At 40.8% G+C, this 18,379-nt stretch overlaps 1 protein-coding gene across 2 annotated transcripts; it reads left to right on the forward strand.

The window, feature by feature from the left end:
• Nucleotides 1-696: 696 nt before the first annotated feature.
• ELMOD2 (ELMO domain containing 2) lies at nucleotides 697-16,034 on the forward strand. Of its 2 annotated transcripts, none has more exons than XM_019522120.1 (9): nucleotides 697-960; nucleotides 1,266-1,413; nucleotides 2,396-2,424; nucleotides 5,256-5,353; nucleotides 6,327-6,456; nucleotides 7,892-8,025; nucleotides 9,651-9,719; nucleotides 10,898-11,031; nucleotides 12,795-16,034. In XM_019522120.1, coding segments are annotated over exons 2-9 (744 nt in total). In that variant the 5' UTR covers nucleotides 697-960; the 3' UTR covers nucleotides 12,797-16,034. The 2 variants fall into 2 exon arrangements, with proteins under 2 accessions (XP_019377665.1, XP_019377664.1); XM_019522119.1 differs by having other exon boundaries at nucleotides 862-960; nucleotides 11,748-16,034.
• The last annotated feature ends 2,345 nt before the right edge of the window (nucleotides 16,035-18,379 follow it).

An 18,379-nucleotide genomic window follows, 5' to 3' on the forward strand; every position in this document is an offset into this window, starting at 1 on the left:
TTGGGTTGCTTTTAAATGCCAAAGGTGATCTGCTTAAAAAGGTTGGAGACCACTGGCCAGGAGCATGTATGGTGCATGTTGCTGGTGATGGCTCCATGAAGGAGCAGCCTGCTGAAGTCCCTAGTGGCTCATAGGGTCAGGGTCAATAGCAAGAGGATGCAGAGCACTGGGGGCACATCTACATGTGTGCTTTAATGCACACTGAAGTATCAAAAAGCTGTACTCTTTACCCAAGGTGCATTACAGTAGGTGAACGTGCCTTTTTCTAATACAGTACCTCACAATGGAAGTACTAAATTTAATGCACGTTACCTAAAGCACATTAATGAATACGTACCCTGGGAGAATGCACCTGGGACTACTAACCCCCTGCAGAGCTGGGTGCATGGGCCGGGCCTATTTGTGGAGGGCTAGACCCGCCCCTGCCTCACCCAGACAGCTTTTGGACTCCGGTACTTGCTTCAGCCAGACAGGCCGGCTCTGCCTATCGTTATCTCCAAGACGCAACTCGTCCCTGCTTTCTACTTGACCTGAGGCTAACTCCGATTACGTCACAGCAGGGGGGGGCAACAGGGAATGGCTACAGTCAGGAATGTGGGGAGGGGTGACGTAACAAATCCCGCCCCCGCGCCCAGCAGCAGCCCTGGCCCAGTTGCTGAGGCTCTTCCGCCGCCTGCACTGGCAGCGCAGCCCCGGCCACGGTCTGCAGGGGGCGCGCGGCCACAGGGTGAGGCGGGCTCGCGCCAGGGGGGCGGGGCCTTGCGCCGTCACCAAGGAGACGCGTCGTTGCCCGTAAGGAGGCAAGGGAGCGGGCCACGTGACCCGTACCAAACCCCGGCGGTTGACTTGAACCCTCTCGCCGATCACTTCCGGGGCAGCCCCGAGTGCGGCTTCCGGTCGGGGCGCTGGAGGCGGAGGGTGGTGGCGGTAGCGCTAGCGACGCTCATTTATTGGGACGATGTGAGCAGCGCCCCCTCCCCGACCTCTCCCTTCGGCACCCACGGCTCCCTCCGGCGGGGCGGAGCCTCCGGTGCCCCCGCTCTCTCCAGGTCCCTCACGTGGAGCCCAGGTCGTCACGTGACGGGCGGCCGCGCCCCGCCCCTTCTCTCGCAGGGCTGTGCGAATGTCACCTCCTGCCCCGCCCTGCTGCTGCTGCGGCCGCCATGGCAACCGCGGGGCTCCTCCCGATGGGGGGTGGGAGTTGGGGGGATGGGGGGTATGTGCGGTGGTATGAGGTGCTAATGGGCCGTGCTCTGTGTGTGCAGATGATGCTGGCCAGCCTGTGGGCCTGCGTGTACAGCCGCTTCCTGCGTGGCTGGCTGAAGTGGGTGCTGCGGCTACTCACAGGGAGATGTGAACTGCAGCGCGTCTGTGGCGGCGCCAGGGCCGGGGCACGGAGGACACGCGGGATTGGTAATGCCGGGTGGGGACAGGTGGCGGGAGATGTGAGCAAGCACCAAGCTGTTGGGTGGGGGTAGGGGGTATTCAAATCAATTTTGATTTATTTTCTAAACTCACCCCAGTTTTCTGTTAACAGGGAGGGACAATGTCATCATCGTAAGGCAAAGGGAGGGTTTGCAGCCCCAAAAGCCCCTCACAGGCCCCTGCCACACGCTACATATACAGTGCTGTTTGGCTGGCAAAGTGTGCAATAAGGGTTGACCAGCCCCCAGGTGCAAAGTAACTTTTGCCCAAGGAAAAAAGGACTCTGCTGTTATAAAAAGAGCCAGATGGCTACAGCGTGAGGGCTTAGAAATGCCTGACAACTCCAGAGCGGGTTTCTGTTCCTCTTCCACTGGAGCTGGAGCTGGGCCCTTCACCGTGCCAACAGGGTTAGGCAAAGAGTTTGAAAAATCCACAAGATTTTGAATTCGCTGGGATAGAAACCAGCTCTAAGAGTTGTTACATGTTTTTAAGCTCTAACTTTACAGTTGGTTTGTGTCCTGCTTTCATTTGAGGGCTCCAAGGTCTGTCCTGACTATGTCAGCACAGCGAAGGGCCGAGGTACACACTCAAATGAAAATGGGACAGAAACCATCTCTGGAGTTGTTATGCATTTCCAAGCCCTCGCTTTCTGGCTGGCTTTTTTTGTAGCAGGAGAGTTACTTTTATTGTGTGATAATCACTTTGCACATGTGGCCAGTCTACACTTATGTGATACACTGGTAACTTGTGTGGTAACTACTTTGTGCTTGTGGCTGGTCAAAACTTATTGTGTGATTTACCAGTGAATTGTATACTATATGTAACATGTAGCAGGGGCCTAAGAAATGGGAGTTGGATGTAGTAGTTACAAATGCCTTATCTGTGACTTAAAAATGGCAAATTTTTTCACTTCTTATTTCAATGTATGGTCATGTTAACTGATTCGTAACTATTTTTTCTTGCATTGCAGAGCACTCCTTGGAATTATCAAAGAACAAGGTAGGATGTGACAGTGATAACACGCCCCAGCACTAAATTTGTTGTTCAAGATGCAGGTGCCCTTAAGAAATATTTTCTCTTACATGTTTGTTTATATATTGATTTTCAAAGTAAAGGGGAAAACAAAGAAGACAAGAGGTAGAAAGATAAAGAAAAATGTTTGGGGAAGTGGGAGAGAAGAGTAAGTGGCGTTTTGGTTTCCATCTGCTAGAGATTATAGGAGCATAGCAATAGGTGGGTGAGCAGGGCACAAGACCCAGGTATTGGAATGCAGCAGGGGGGATCCTCAGCCTCCTGTGTCTTCCCTCCTTACAGCCTGCATTCTCCAAGCAGTGGCTCAAGCTGCAGCAGCGAGGCGGGCAGAGTAGCAGTTGTAGCTGGGAGAAACAAGGTGCTGAGGAGTGGCTCAGGAAGGAATGTCGGAGACAGTTTACTGTCTTACCTCTTTCCCCTCCTCTGCAAAAAACTAATGTTTAAACAGTTGCTTGATATATGTGGTGCCAAAAAAAAAGGAGGTAGCTGCTTCTGCAGCAGCAGCAAACCTTCAGCTGCTACTCCTGCACTGTGCACCAACATCTCCCTCTGACTCTAGGCTTCAAAGGCTTCTAAAAAGTTAGATTAAATCTTTTCAAAATTTCTGCCCTCCATCTTGGAAACATTACCCACTCTAGCAGCCAGGTCAGAGAAGTCAGTGTGCCAAGATTCTGTTCCTGGATGCAATCTCTTTTTCCATCAAAGCAATACAAGCTATTTGGCTTCAAGCACTGCTTTAGAGAACCAGGGTTTCTGTGGCCTGGAAATCTTCCAAAATACTGGGATATTGTTCTGGGAAGTGATTCTTAAGGGTGTAGTCATTATCATTATAATCCTCTTCTCTGCTTCTAGCTGAAAGAATTTATCCTGGGACATGTGAGCTAGTGTGGTTCCAGATGAGCATCTCTAAAAGCAGTCTCTCTTGCAAGGACTAGTAAGATTAGCAATAGTTTTCTGATGAATCTACCTTAAATAGTTTTTAGAATTAGATAGTGTTTAATGTCTCTTACGGACTGTAGCTTCTTGCATACAGTACGTTGTGGAATAAAATGCACAGCTTATTTTTGAGGGGCAGAATAAAGAAAAAATGGTCTTTCCTTCTAGTGAGCAACTAAGCAGCAGTCACTAGAGAGTCCTGCCTGCTCATTAGTCTGTCTGGGGATTGCTGTGCAGTCAGTGGTGGAAATGTCCCTCTCTCAGTTGCCAGCAGCTGCTTTTTGGGAAAGAGGTGAATGGGGTATGTGAGGAAATACAGTATGTGTGTTCTTGCCAGAATGTTTGTATGTGTTCTTGCCAGGAGTCTGTAATAACATTGCATTGTTTTTCTATTAAGGTTATATATAGAATAAAATATAGTGTATTCAGTACTACCTACATTTCCTCTTTAACTGAGTATCTAGGTAGAACTGCACTGATTTTCCTTCATGCCAAGGCAACAGTGATTACCTCACCAAAAAATTAAAGCTGTTGGATAGGATGGACTAAGACATGTGACTGGCATTTGGTAGGATGAACTAAGATATGTGACTGGCAGACAGAAGTCTTCTGCTAGTTTTGCAGACAATCTGATCCATAAATCATACAGACATGACTTTTAAGCCATTAGGTATTACAATATGATTAAAGCAAGTGTAATTTTAATACATACTTAGCTGTTCAATGGCATAAGGCAAACATTCTATTTTTTCTGGCCTTCTACTTGTTAAAGGAAAACAATCCCAGTTTTAGACTATCTAACACCTAGCTGGGGTTCACCTGCTTTTTCCTACCTAGAGCAGGGGGTTGGACTTGATGATCTGCCGACCCTAGAAATCTATGAAATCTATGAAACATGTATACTTTAAGCACAATTTCATATTTTTTTTTTTTTTTAGGTATGAAGATAGCTGACTGCTCTTCCTTTTTTGGCCGATCACAGCAATACAGTGTTGAAAGAGAATGTGATTGGTATAAACAGATTGTTTTGTGTTATGGTGGAGCATATTATGGGTGTAGCTAACAAGAGGCCTTACAATTTGTTTAAAATATTTAAATAATTATCTTAATTCTGGTGTCTCTTCAAAATAACCAGTAAAATACAAGAATCATATCTTGAACAACTGATTATGTCTACTTTGGGAATACAGTGTGGTAACTGGTATGAAGGCATAGTGGGACAGGAAGTGAAAATAATATACTACAGGGTGACTTCAGATGGGCTGAACGTAAATACCCAATATCGGAATTTGCCAGTCAAGATACATTAATCTAGATTTTGGGCAGTGTGGTATTAAGAATATATGGTCAAGCCCCATCATCCAAGCATTGGACCTCGCTTTCTTTCTTTTGTTGGTAAGGTATTCGTTCAGTATTGAATTAGAAGATAAATATTGCTGTTATTGATTTGCTTTACATTTCCATTGATCTCAGTGGGAACAATTAGGCAGAATGAGGTTTTACTTGGCCGTGTGAATTGCCAACAGAAAATTTGTCAACAGCTGCTGTTCTCTTTAGGGGATTCTCATCCAAAATATCAGGCCCTCTATTAGTTAATGTGAGATCTGAAAAAATTAGAAGCTGTGTATTTTTCTAACAACTTTGTTTGTTCACTTGGCTGAAAAATGGAAGAATGAAGCTATCCTTTTTTTTAATACAAGCAAAATAAGCTTATTTAAGGTAAATGCATTTTGGACTAAAGTCTTGGCAAGTCTTTTCATTTTTTAATGGATGCAAAATCAGTGTAAATATAGACTAGTAATTATAACAGCATAGATGCTTACATTTCTGTATACAAATTCTTTGACATTTTAACTCTATAGGTGTTAAGAAATGCAGTATATGTGGGTGAAGATGAAGTGGAAAAGTGTGTCACTGATATAATGAAAGAAAAGAAGATTATTGAACAGAAGAATAAAGAGTATGTTATATCCGTTTAACCAAATGCACCTTTTTTAGCCCATTATATGTCTATGGAATGAGAGAAATAAAATCAGTTGCCTAACGTGATATCATTCTGGGAGAATACAAGTGGGCTGCAAACTGTGTAAGATATATATGTGGAAAGTACACAGTAGTGTGGTATGATAGAAAAATTATCAGAATGAGTTTATAAAGACGTTGTTGTGTCAGGGGTCATGCATCTTTTATTGTTAGCTATTTGGAATTTAGTGGGGCAAAAATATAATTAATTTAAAATGGCACAAAAAAGAAAGTGAAGAAGCTTTAAAACTGGATTTTTTAAAATTGTTTGGGACCTTTGAGATTTTGAAGTAAATGTTGGGTTCATTGCTGGCAAACATGGTCTTGTCCCTTTCTCCAGTAATAAAAATGTCCTCATGTCCAACTGTACAGGTTGAGATACTACCTAAAACCTACAGTGCAGGTTAGCACAAATCATCTGTCTGATAGATGACTTTATTTTTTAATTTCAGATAGGTGAAATTTACAGAAAATGGGGTTGTCCCAGTAAATTCTGTGAGTGCTTTGGGGGTAGGGGTCGTGGTGGTGGTGGTGGGCGCGGGGCACTGTGGCCAGATACAGAAAAATAAGTGCAGTTCAGCTCATAGCTATGGGTTTTATTTCCATGTGCCTGTACAAATACGGCCTGATCCTTCAACACTGAAGTCAAGGGGAGCTTTTCCATTAACTTCAATGGAAACAGGATCAGGCCAAAAGCATTCATTCCAAAGCAGTCTGCTGTAGTTCAAAGAGCGTATGGTATGCTAGGAAATGAGACTTACTGTGTATCTTGCTTTCCAGATATTCATTATACACTAGCTAGCATAATACAGCCCAAATAACTTTTTCTCGTGACTTGAGCGTTGATGTAATTTTGTGGTCAACTATTATCTATCTCCCTTAAGATCGTGTGGCTTTCTTTTTTGTTTCAGTTTTAAGACAGACTTGCAGGTATGTTTGCTGCAGATATCTGGTTATAAGCAACTTTATTTGGATGTAGAAAATCTAAGGAAAGTTCCATATGATTCAGATAATGAAGAACATGAAGAGGAACTAATCAAGGTAAAAATGTCATTTGGCATTCTAAGTGCTAAACTGTCACAAGGATAATTGAATGATGTCAGTTGTCCATATGGTTGTTTTTCATTAAATTTGTTACTAGCAGGCTGCTTGACTGCTTGTATAAACTTTGAGGGGAAAAAACTGATTTCTAAAATTAGAATAAAAACTGACATTCTCTAACAAGTCTCCAATAACATGTTATCCTTTTAAAAAACTAGTCACTTTAAAATATGTTTGCTTTAAACACACTTACACTAATAAACTTTCAAGTTGTTACAGAAGTGACTCACTAAAGTTAAACAAGATATAAAGCAAAATGCAAAGTACGTAGATACCACATTTAATCAAATAGGAGACTATGTAATCTAATTATTAGATGCTGTGTATGGAAAATTTATAAATTTGTTATAATTTTCCATGTATACAATCTAACTACTAGAGGTGTGCCTTGAATTTGTCCCCCTCCCACTGCTGCAGCAGGGAAAATAAATATGGGGTATGAGGTAGCCCTTTGCTCTCTGCTTCCCTCCTCAACTTTTTCCCCTGGCAGCCCTTCCTCCTTCCCTCGGGAAGAGCTGGGTCAGACAGTAAGTGAGGTGCAGATTTTGAAAACGATAACCTTGACATTAAACAATATGCATATAGTACCCATAAACTTAGTTCATCTCAAATTGATACAAGTTACCTTTTTTTGAAATCACTAAGTTTTAGCACGTGTGTTTTCATCAACACAGTTTTGAGCAGCACTTTGGCGCCTCATTATATCTAGTATAAGTTATGCATGGTATAAGTCCATGGCCAAAAGACTCATGGTGTGCCAGATGGTTCACTGGGCTGCATCCTGCCAGAGTTAGCAGCATTCAAGCTATGGTTAGCCACAACATTGCATACAGTTCACCCAGAAACCCTCTATCGTGCCCCCTCTCAGCCTGGCATGCATTATGAGTGTGGCTCTGCCCTCCATCATGATCTCACAGCTCAGGACTGCTCAGTATGTGTGTATATTCTAGATATCCCTAGTAAAGGTCCATGTGCTAATTAGCCCATCACTTCTCATGACTGGAACGGGTGTTCTTGTCAGATAAGTCCTGGGATCCTAGTTAATGTGTGTTGTGAATTTATATTTGTTTCACAGTTTACAAATAATATTTGAACATACAATCCACAAATTAGGCTTTTTTCCCCCCAAAGTGAAACAAGCCTTTGATTAGTCCCTTCTCCCCCCAGTATTCAGTTTTTAAAATGTCCAAATGAACTGTGTTTTCATGCTTTTATGATAAAACTATTTTAACAGCATGGCCATACTTGGAAAAATACAACAACTCAGGAACTTTGTGTCTTTGTATTTGTTTGAATGTGCGGTAATCAGAATTATGAATTATGTGACTTTAAAAAAAATGGTCACCATATGTAACATGGAAGCATGTTTGTGCAGCTCTGGAATTTGCTGATGCCTCATGAAAATCTGAAGGCTAGAATCACCAAGCAGTGGTGTAACATTGGTTTTCAAGGTGATGATCCCAAAACAGACTTTAGAGGAATGGGCATGCTGGGATTAGTCAACCTTGTGTAAGTAAAAGTAAATATTTTGCTTCTGTAGTCCTAAACTTTCATGAATTTTCATTTCTATTTCTGATAATACTGAATAACGGGAAATAAATGTTGACTGCTCTGCTCTATTGCTGATTTATAATGAAAAGCTTTCCTTCCTATATAAGGGAAACTAGTGATGGAACACACTTTCTAGCTTAGAATTAGTATAAATACTTTATTTGATTTAGAAGGCCAGGGTTTGCAAACTGTTGCCACTGCATGCTGGAGCTTGCAACCCAGGTGTAGCTGTGGGCTGTAAAGGCCACCTACCCACTGCCCTAAGCATTCAATTGCCAGTGACCTGACCACTCTGCAGCAAGGATAAAATCAGATCGGAGGTATGAGCCGCATGGCACAGCTCCATCACACTGATCCCCCTGAGCCAGATTGGACCTCTGCAGGTTTGATCTGGCCCACAAGCCACAGTCTATAACAGTGGTTGGGAACCTAATACATTCAGAGAGAGAAGCTCTTGTAAGCTATGGCCTACTTTGTCAGACACTGTGAATGGATCTTTATAGGGCATCGGTTTACATGCGGGAGGGGAGGGGGGCATTTTAATTGGAGCGGCACTCTTGTTCAACAAGTTTTAGTTAAAGTGCCCCGTTGCCATTTTGAAATGTGGGGATGCTGAATAAATGAGACTGTAGCATGCTGGCGCGTTCCGATTAGAATGCTCCAGTGGACTCAGTTCAGTTTGCTCTGATATGTTCTGATCAGAATGTGTTTGAAGCATGTGTAAAAATGCCATAGAGCAGGCCTACAGTATAAGCCTCAGTCTCTACAAGTACCTGCCTGCCCTGCTTCTCTAAACAAGCAAGTGAAGGTAGGCAGAGCAAGGCACTTGATAGATTAATACGGGGGTTTTCAGCCATTTTGGATCATTGTACCCCCACCCCCACCCCTGGAGGCCAGATGCAGAGCAGGGGATGCGGGGTGGCACACAGCCAGACATGGAGCGGCAGCAGCTACCACAGGCGAGCTTCCCCTACGTCTAGCTGGGTGGGCGGCACTTGCGCAGCAGCATGGGATGGTACATGGAAGTGATCTGTCCCTGCCTGCCTGTGCGTGCCCCCTAGGGCCTTCTCAGGTACCCCCGGGGTATGTGTACCCCTGGTTGACAACCCCTGGACTAACACAGCAACTATTTAAATAGATAATCACTCCCATTACAGAATTTTAAGAATTGAAGGGAGGAACGGAAAGGAGCCAAGAACAGAATCTTAAAGAAAGCTATGGATGATAGATTTTTTGTGTTTATAGCAGAGAAAGTAATTTGTCAAAAGCTCTTAAATAATGGTACAGCTCAGTTAAGCGCCTACAGCATAGGAAAATTGATTAATACAACCTAATTAAATGGAGGAATCCTTAATTTTGAGAGGCTCTTATTCTTACTGATCTGTTTCATTATGCTGTCCCTTGCTAGATACCATTTCCTCTGTTTTTCTTCACTGGTTTTGTTTTGCATTATTTATCCAATACACAACAACTATGGTGTTATAGAATGGAGTTAGAAACACTTTCTGGTACTGAGCGTGTTAGTATTTCGTATATGAACAACCTGTTTAAATTAATTCTTACATCCAGTTATTTGTTTACAGGTATTTTAGTAAACATCATGCCAGTGAAGCTCGTCAGATCCTTTCCCATTCAAATCATCCCAAATTGGGGTAAGCCATTTGTACAAGATTAAAAATACACTGCTTCCTGACTGATTTTTAAAGGGAAAACAGAGACTTGTGTGAGATCTTAATTGACATCTGTACTGAAGTATCTTTTGAAATGAAAAAAATATTTTTTTTAAAGTAAAATCTGGTAAACAAGATTAAAGGATTGAAAGTGATTCTGATTTGGAAACCACTTGTGGCTAGTCATATTTTTGTCCCGATATGGCTCTTTGCAAACTAGGCTTTAGTTAAAATTTCATTCAAGCAAAACATTTTTATGTCCGTAACAGCACTGTAATTGTTTTAGATTACACTCAGAAGAAAACTATGCTTATTGCTCTCAACTTAATCCATTTCATAACGAAGTTATTTACATTTTCTTATAAATAAACGTATTACTGCCTACTGTAGTAACTGCAAATCAGGTGTTCATCAATTGTTCTGGCCGCTGTACAAATATTTAAGGACAAGTCAAAGACAGTATTCATACATACCTCTTACATCTATCCAAAGCTCAGTACATTTGTTTATCAGCCACACAGTAAGAATAGGAAGGCTTTATCTCTTAGCTTGCTGGGAGTGTTGGCCTCTGCATCTAGGCTGTGGGCTGTCATCCTAAGAAATTGCAAAAGTCATGTTTATTAATCAAATGCACAAATTTCTATTACCACTCTAAATACTGTTTTGTAAAGCACTGGTTTTTGTTAACGGTGAAATTTATTCATGTTCTGATCATGGACTTTCTAAAGGAAAAATATCCCGTTAATAACAGGCACAGGCCTGGACTTGTTATGCAAATCTAGTTTTCACTATTTAGAATTCACATTTTGTACCTGATGACTCTGAGTCCAGTAAACAGGTCAGCTTGTATATGTTGATTAACCTGTTGTCTCTACGTGTGCAAATGCCTGTATGAAAACACCCCACTACTGTTGATGAAAATTTCCTGTTCCATCTATCTATGTTTTAAAATAAGTTTTCCTTGGCCTTAAAAGACAGAACATTTGAGACAAATGCACCATACACATGACAACTTACAGAATAAAAAATATAGAATAGAACATAACAGATGATAATTTGTATTAAAGAAAACCAGATCTGGAAAAAAAAATTCAGATTGTTTCATGAAAGAGAGAATGGATTTTCTTTAGTGCTTAACAGAAAATGGATGTGTGTTGCAGGTATTCCTATGCAATAGTTGGAATCAATCTGACAGAAATGGCTTATAGCTTACTGAAGAGTGGTGCTTTAAAGTCTCATTTCTACAATGCAGTCCCTGGATTGCCAAATATAGAACACTTCCACCAGTTTTATTGTGAGTATCTAACTGTTCCATACCACACATTTTTAGGGATAGGATTTATGTTCATGCATAATTTACAAGATGATATCTCGCCCTTGTAACTCCTACAAATCAAAAAATGGAACTAGATATTTGTTTTTGTGCCTGCTGTGCACAATCCTAGCATGGGGTGCTGGCTGGACCCAGTGCTGCATAGAAAACAGGGGGTCTGGAGTGCCGCGTGCTGCAGGTAGCACACATCCCATGCTGGCCTTGCATGTTGTGTGCACAGTGAGATCTAGGCCTGGCATGTGCAGCATGCAGCTACATGCAGCACTCTGCCAGACTGGCCCCACATGTTGGCTCTGGCACAGTCCAGCTTGATGCAGACTGGAACCAGCATGCAGGGCTGGTCAGGCAGAGTGTGCCCTAGACTGATGCTCTGTGCTGCATGTATGGTGCCAGTACCAGCACATGGGGTCAGTCCAGTGATCTACAGGCTGGATCATGTGGTTACATGGGCCAGATCCAGCCCACAGGCCATATGTTTGATACCCCTGTTCTAGGATGTGCTTTTTAAATTAAAACTGTTAAAAAGTTACTGTTGAATAAAATAATTAATTTCCAACTTCCTACCATGCATATTGTTCTGCAGCATCTTTTTAATCATCCTGTGCATCAGCTCTATTATCTTAATGTAGAAAAAAATGGAATTCTGTTATTGTAGAACTGTTTTGTTTCCTTTACAGGTTACTTGGTTTATGAGTTTGACAAATTTTGGTTTGAAGAAGAGCCAGAAAGTATTATGCACTTCAACCATTATAGAGAGAAATTCCATGAAAGGGTTAAAGCACTTCTTCTGGACTATGATATAGTATTAACTTTACAAAATAGAAGGGAACAATAGTTTTACCTGCAGTCCACCAGGTTCTGCACAGAAAATGGAATTATGCATTTGGATGGAATTCTCATGTGTTGCACCAAAAACTTAGTTAAATGATGGAACTTTTTATACATATATTTTCAACAAATATCAAAACTGCAATTAAGAAAGCTTGGACAATCAGCTTTTGTTTACAGCTTTTTATATGCTATTCTCCAAAGAAAAGCTGCTTTTCTGTTCTTTAAAAAAAACACAAAACCCTAAAGGATCCCCTGGATCATGTGCCCTCACAATTTTCTTATACCTCTTGGTGCAGAAACAAGATTTATGCTGCATCATGTTGTCTAGTAATGGGTCCTGTGTCTACCTTTTGGTGTTTCATTAATCTCTGAAGTGATTTCATGTTGCTTTTCAGAGTTGAAATTACATTGATTATAGATTTTGTGTGTTCTTATCACCTTGTTTTTTCTACCTGTAGCTCATGGTCCATAAGAATATTAAAATTCTGCAGTAAAGAGGTCCATGAAGAGATTTTGTTCTTATTTACACGTAAGAACAAAACACTTCCAAGATTATTTTCAATTGAAATGATATTCCATCCAGAGACTCTACCTACAAATCTCTACATGGAAAGAAATCCATTTTGAGAGAGAATCAAGTAGTGAAAGGCCAGAGCCTTAATCTTAGAGGCCTTCTAATAGTTCTTTGCATAACATTCTGCTGTAGAAGTTTTCAGGTATAAATCCATTTCTTTCTATTTAGTCTAAGAAACCATAGCTCATCCATTTCAATTCATATTTGCTATAAACTTGTTCTTCATGTTATCAACCAACAGAATATTCTCTGAGTGGGAAGTGAGCTCTAGGAGAATTACTTTACCCTTCTAATAGAATTCATTTGTTATTTCGTACAGAACTTTTGCAGCTGGCGTCCATACCTTGTGACAGTAATAAGAACTTAACTTCAGCCATGTTTACTTTAAGACCAAGAAAGTGTTTTTGCATGAAGCGGGTGCAGCTTTGGCTTGTCTCCAGATTTTTTTTGGCATTCCCAGACAATCTGGTCCATAGGATTTCATACCTATAACAGTTTTCATCACCCTTGATTACAATGGGCTTGGTATGAACTTAATTAGTTTTCTAAAGCTTGCTATCTAAATAAAGTGCCTTCTGCTTAATTCAATCACTGTTTAATTTGGTCTTCTCTAAGCTGATCAGAGCCTTAGAAACCCAATTTCTTTTGGGGCTGAGACTATATCTCATTAAAAAGCATGTAGTGGGTGCTGCCATAATGCACACTCATTTATATATAAACACAAAACTTTCATGTTTTATTATCTGGAATAGATGTAATATGCCAGCTTGATCACTGGTTATTTTTTTTCCCTTCAAATATATTCTTCCTAAAATAAATTTCTGAATAAAAGGAGCAGAGAGATGGAGAGCTTTGTGCTAAAAGAAATTTGAATATTATTTGGTTACTAGCAGTAAAAAATAATTCAATTTGGCAAAATGATTTTTAAATGTAAGCTTTGTCCCAGCATGTTGCATGCTTCCAGAAAGGAGTGCATGCAGTGTTATAGTCATCAGAATTATGTATAGGTATAAAATAGTAGAATTAAGTATTCCCTGATTGGGTTTGTAGGCAAAAATAAGTTTTACTGGTATTAAATTTTCTTATAATGGCAAATAACTGTACGATTAGTAATTTTAAAATGTTGTTTTACACACATGCACACACACACGCACGTAAAAACCTGACAACTTAATGCCTTGCTTTTGGAAAAAAAAATCTGATCACCAAATAAGTAGTACATTTGAACCATTGTAATTAAAAATAAGTTTTTTACCCTTTTAAGTCATAAACTTGAAAGCACCTAACTCTGTATAGCGGGGCTTGAAAATTTACCAGATATTGGTTAATAGGACAACTGAATTTACTACATAAAGTACATGCAGAATAGTAAGGATGGAGGGAGAGTTGCTAGTAAGAAGCCTAATTCTGTTCTCTCAGGTGCTTGAAATCCTTTTTAATGGTCCTTATAAGTGTAGAGGCTGAATGCCTCTGATGGTTTTGCGATTCCTACTCTGCATAGGGGGCCACCTATATCTTGTCTCTCTTTTGGCTGTAGGCTGCTTTGTAAATTGGAAGGTCCCCTCACTACACCCAATGAAGTGAGTATGGAGAGGTGGGTCTCTAGTACTCTGATCCTTCCTCAACCTGATTGCTAGGGGATGAAGCATCTTCCATTCTACCTGCCCCTTCACTGGTTCTTCTCCCTAATACTGCATGGCCATTCCCTGCCTGTGCTGTTGCTCATGGTTTTCCTTAGCAGTAGTATGAAACCAAAGGGACTTCTGGATTTCACCAATGAAAAAGAAAGGAAGCTACTGGATAATACATACTGGATGGCAGCAAGACGATTGGCTATACTCTTGTTAATATTGCTCTGTTACTGGTTGACAAAAACAAGTAACAATGATAACAGAGGTGCTGGAGCCATCTCTCTGCAGACTGGAGCAATCCAATTTGGTTTATTTAATCTGGAAGATTGTTTGTGTAATCGTAATGACCACACATTTAATATGGGAAAAATATAATGGAATTTTAAATTCCATACAAATAGGCTTCTCCAGCTGTCAGGAAAAGCATCCTGTTTACAGTTGCTGAAAGACTTTTCAAGGCTCATCAAATGTAACTTCGTTTCATTTTGGAAACCTTAACTTTGAACTAATATACATTTTGGGATAGAATATACACTGTGACCTAAGTCCACAGATTTCCCTTCACTCTTTAAAATCCAGAACATAAACTGGGAATATTAACAATTAATAAACTAATAAAAACTATCATTAAACATAGAAAAATGATGTAGTTGGATATATGGAAGTATGTGTTAAAGTGTAATAATTGAGTATATTCTGTTGATTTAGTATGTAGTTTTGTACTGTTGTAATCACTGTTGGGGGGGTTTTTGTTGTCTTGTTTCTTGAAAAAAAATTTCTCCAGTAGTACTGGATTCCATATATTTCATCACTAACTAGTGTAATTAGTAACACAAAGGCAAAAATGGGGTTTGGGGAGTAAGCATTTGCTAGAGGCAAGAATGTCTCTCCAGATCTAATCAATGGGATTTTATATGAGTTACTGCATTCATATGCTGAAATGACAATCCTAAAATAACGGAAGTTATAAACTGGAATTGAGGAAGTTGCACCCTTTTGTAACTCATTAGAGTCAATGTACCCAGCATTAAAAAAATTGTTAATACTTTTGCTGCAAGTACTCTTAGAAATTAAAGCCTTGGTTAAAGTCATTATTTTTATAACATTATTTATGAAACCTTGGCTTTTAAAATATGTGCTATTTTATATAGTTAATAATTATTAAAAAAAAATCAAATTGTTCAACTTGTTTTTCGTTTTAAAATATTTGCAACATATTTAGAAAGACACTGTTGGGTGACATTTTTGTGAAGTCGTCCAGCGGAAAATGTTTACCAAGTTTTCCCCCTTTGTTCAAAATGTTTGAAACAGGGTACTGCTCCATGAGCCAATTAAACTTACGCTATTTAGAAGTTTGCCATGAACAAAAGTGAAGTGCTTTTTTTGGTATGAGGTGAGAAATTCAAAAGGAAAAAATTTAAATTGATAGGGAAAGGACTAAGATTTAAGTCTGCCTTAGTTGCTAGGTAATATAGGGAACATATCTTTTATTCAGAAAAATGTTTGCATTTTCTACTGTATAATACAGGAGTCTGGATTGTACGATGCATTATTGCTAGGGTACAACAGAGAAAGGGTCTTAGCTTTAGTGTTCCAGAAAGAGGGGCATGTTGAGCCTTTCATCTCACTAGTAGAGTGAGCTTTCGCTAATCTGAATGTTTGTGTTGGTTAATTCAACAAGTCTGTTCCAATATATGGCTTGCAAAGCCTCTCCACTTAAATTTAAAATGTTGTTATATGTAAGTTTGTTTAGTTGGGTTGAGTTCAGCAAGTTGTACTGTTCAGAAATATTGTTAGTTCATGCATGATGAGAAACTGTAGACTTGGTTTGTCTGGTATAATCCTCTCTGTAATGTTATCAGACTGGGATAATATAAATTGATGTTTCTTCTTGTATCAAAGTATGGCATTAGAAGTAGCAACAAGTAGACTGTAATTGTGGGCTGTAACTTTACCACATTGCACTGAGACAACTATAAAATAACAAAAATGTCAGCATTTGACACACAATAAAAGCAATAATGTAAATGGTGATGCCTGTGTGTTGGGGGAATTGTTGCAATGGTAGCAAATAAAGAACAAACTATTCTCAAACTTTTCCTTATATATGTGGTAATGCCAAATTATTCTCAAACTTTTCCTTATATGTGGTAATACCACCCTTTTTCTGTTTAGCTTTGCTTCCTTATTCCTGTTGGGTCTCAGTTCAAAGTTATACCACGTGCTTAAATAATTTCTCTCTCTTTTCCTCAATTTTGTGATGAAGAGAACCAATACTAGGAACTAGTCTGCATTCCTAATCAGTCATGGAACTCTGTCTACTGCCTCTGTGCTATCCCACTCCTCTGTGGGCAGGAGCATACATTAAGTGAGAAGATAACACACACAGTCCACATCTCAGATGCCTTCTCACAGCTGGCTTTAACTGATGCCACTGTAGGTAGTCTTAGCAAAAAAAAATAAAGGAGTAATTGGGTGCATCTACATGTGCAATAAATTCAAAGCAGGTTTACTATGTAGTAAAAATCCTGTGCAGGGAAACCTCTGGGGGAACATGCCTACATATGTTCCCTCTTAGGAGCAGATATGCTTCCAATGGCAGCAGCCTGGAGAGAGCTGCTTGCACCCTGCTCTGCTCCCCTGCAGCAGCCAGGGGGCACTCCAGGCACTCCCTGGGTGCTAGCTCAGGGGCTGGCAGGGAGCAAAAGGCCAGGAGCCCACTGTCCCTGGGAGCTGCCAGGGCAGGGGGACATTGTCCCAGCCCAGGCTCCACCATCAGAGCCCACCCTGGCAGCAGGCTGATCCCTGCCCTCAGAAGCTATCTTCCACCCCCTGCTGCCCAGAAGCAAATTTGCTCCTTGTCGGCCATCTACATGTGCCTTACTATGGAGTAACTAATTGGCAGTTAATTTGCTATCTGCATTTACAGGTAGCAGATTAACTGAGGAGTAGATCAGTTAACTGCACAGTAAGTGTCTGCACGTGTAGACAGTGATGCTTACTGCACAGTAAAGCATCTCGTGTAGATGCGCCCATTGACATCTGAACTGAAACGTGCTCCTTAGTCTTTCGTGATACTTCTAAGGGAAGCAGTAATGAATATATAGTGTACAACTTTTTTTAAATCTGTAAGTCACAAGAATGTAGGCAACCAAATCCAAAATTTAGGTAACTCAAAACCTACGTTCAGCTGCTAGCTAGTCTTAGTGATCTCCAAGTTTTCATAGCTGAAGCTTCATAAGCTCCTAAATGTCTGATTTGGGGTGTACCTGGAACTGCTCAAGGTTAAGTATTTGGAAACGGTATTCCCTGTTCTTGCCTTCAAAGCTATTCTGCTTTGCATAGAATAGTCTCTCTGGCAGACAGACAGACAGACAGATGGCTGGCTGGAGGACACTTACCTGGGAGTTGAGAAATCTGAGCTCTCATCCTTGTTTTATATTTATTGGTGTGTTCCTGTGCATGTTACCACAAAATCCTTGCATAGTTCTAACTTGTAGTCCCCGCTTTGCATTCTCAGTTGCACTGTCTGTATGCTGGTTCAAACACAAACACAAATGAGTTGCATATTATTTTTAACTTAACCCTGTCCTTAACTGTTCATATTACTACTCTTGCAATGTGACAGTGCCTTACAGAAATTGTTTTTGCATAGAATTAAAAAAGGAAATCAATTAGTTAACACTTGCTGAAACATTTAGCAGTTATGTCTTCGTTTTTTATTTGGAATACCTTCAACTTTACATCACAACAACATTACTTTCCAACCTAACCTACGTTAGGTATTTGCAAGGTAACTACCACTGTGCATTTCCTTCAAGTTATATATCAGCTTCTCAAGACTAAACCTGTTTTCCTTCCTCCAGACCTGTACTTCATTTTGATTCTTGGATGGAGATGTCATGGCCTGCAGGCCAGATCTGGCACATGAAACTACTGTATCCAGCCTGCCAGGCTACCAGTGGATCAGTGGAAGTTGAGGGCATGGTTGGGTGGAGCAGAGCCTGGGGCACCTGGGCCCCAGGGTAGACGGAGGTCAACAGCAGGAAGGTGAGCAAAGGCTGATACAACTCTGGTTGCCCTCTGGCTGCTTTGTCCATTGCCATCACTGTGGCCCCAGCTTCTCACCCATTGGCCCCGCTGCCACTGCCATCCAATGCCCCATACCAGATGCAGAGTTGTTGCCACAGTTTGCTTTGTGCCAGACCCAGAGCTTCCAGCCTGGCACAAAACACAGCAGCATCAGGAGAACCAGCATAGGGCATGAGCTTGA

This window comes from Gavialis gangeticus, unplaced genomic scaffold, assembly GCF_001723915.1.
Source record: "Gavialis gangeticus isolate Ggan-Ray unplaced genomic scaffold, GavGan_comp1, whole genome shotgun sequence".
NCBI lineage: Eukaryota > Metazoa > Chordata > Crocodylia > Gavialidae > Gavialis > Gavialis gangeticus.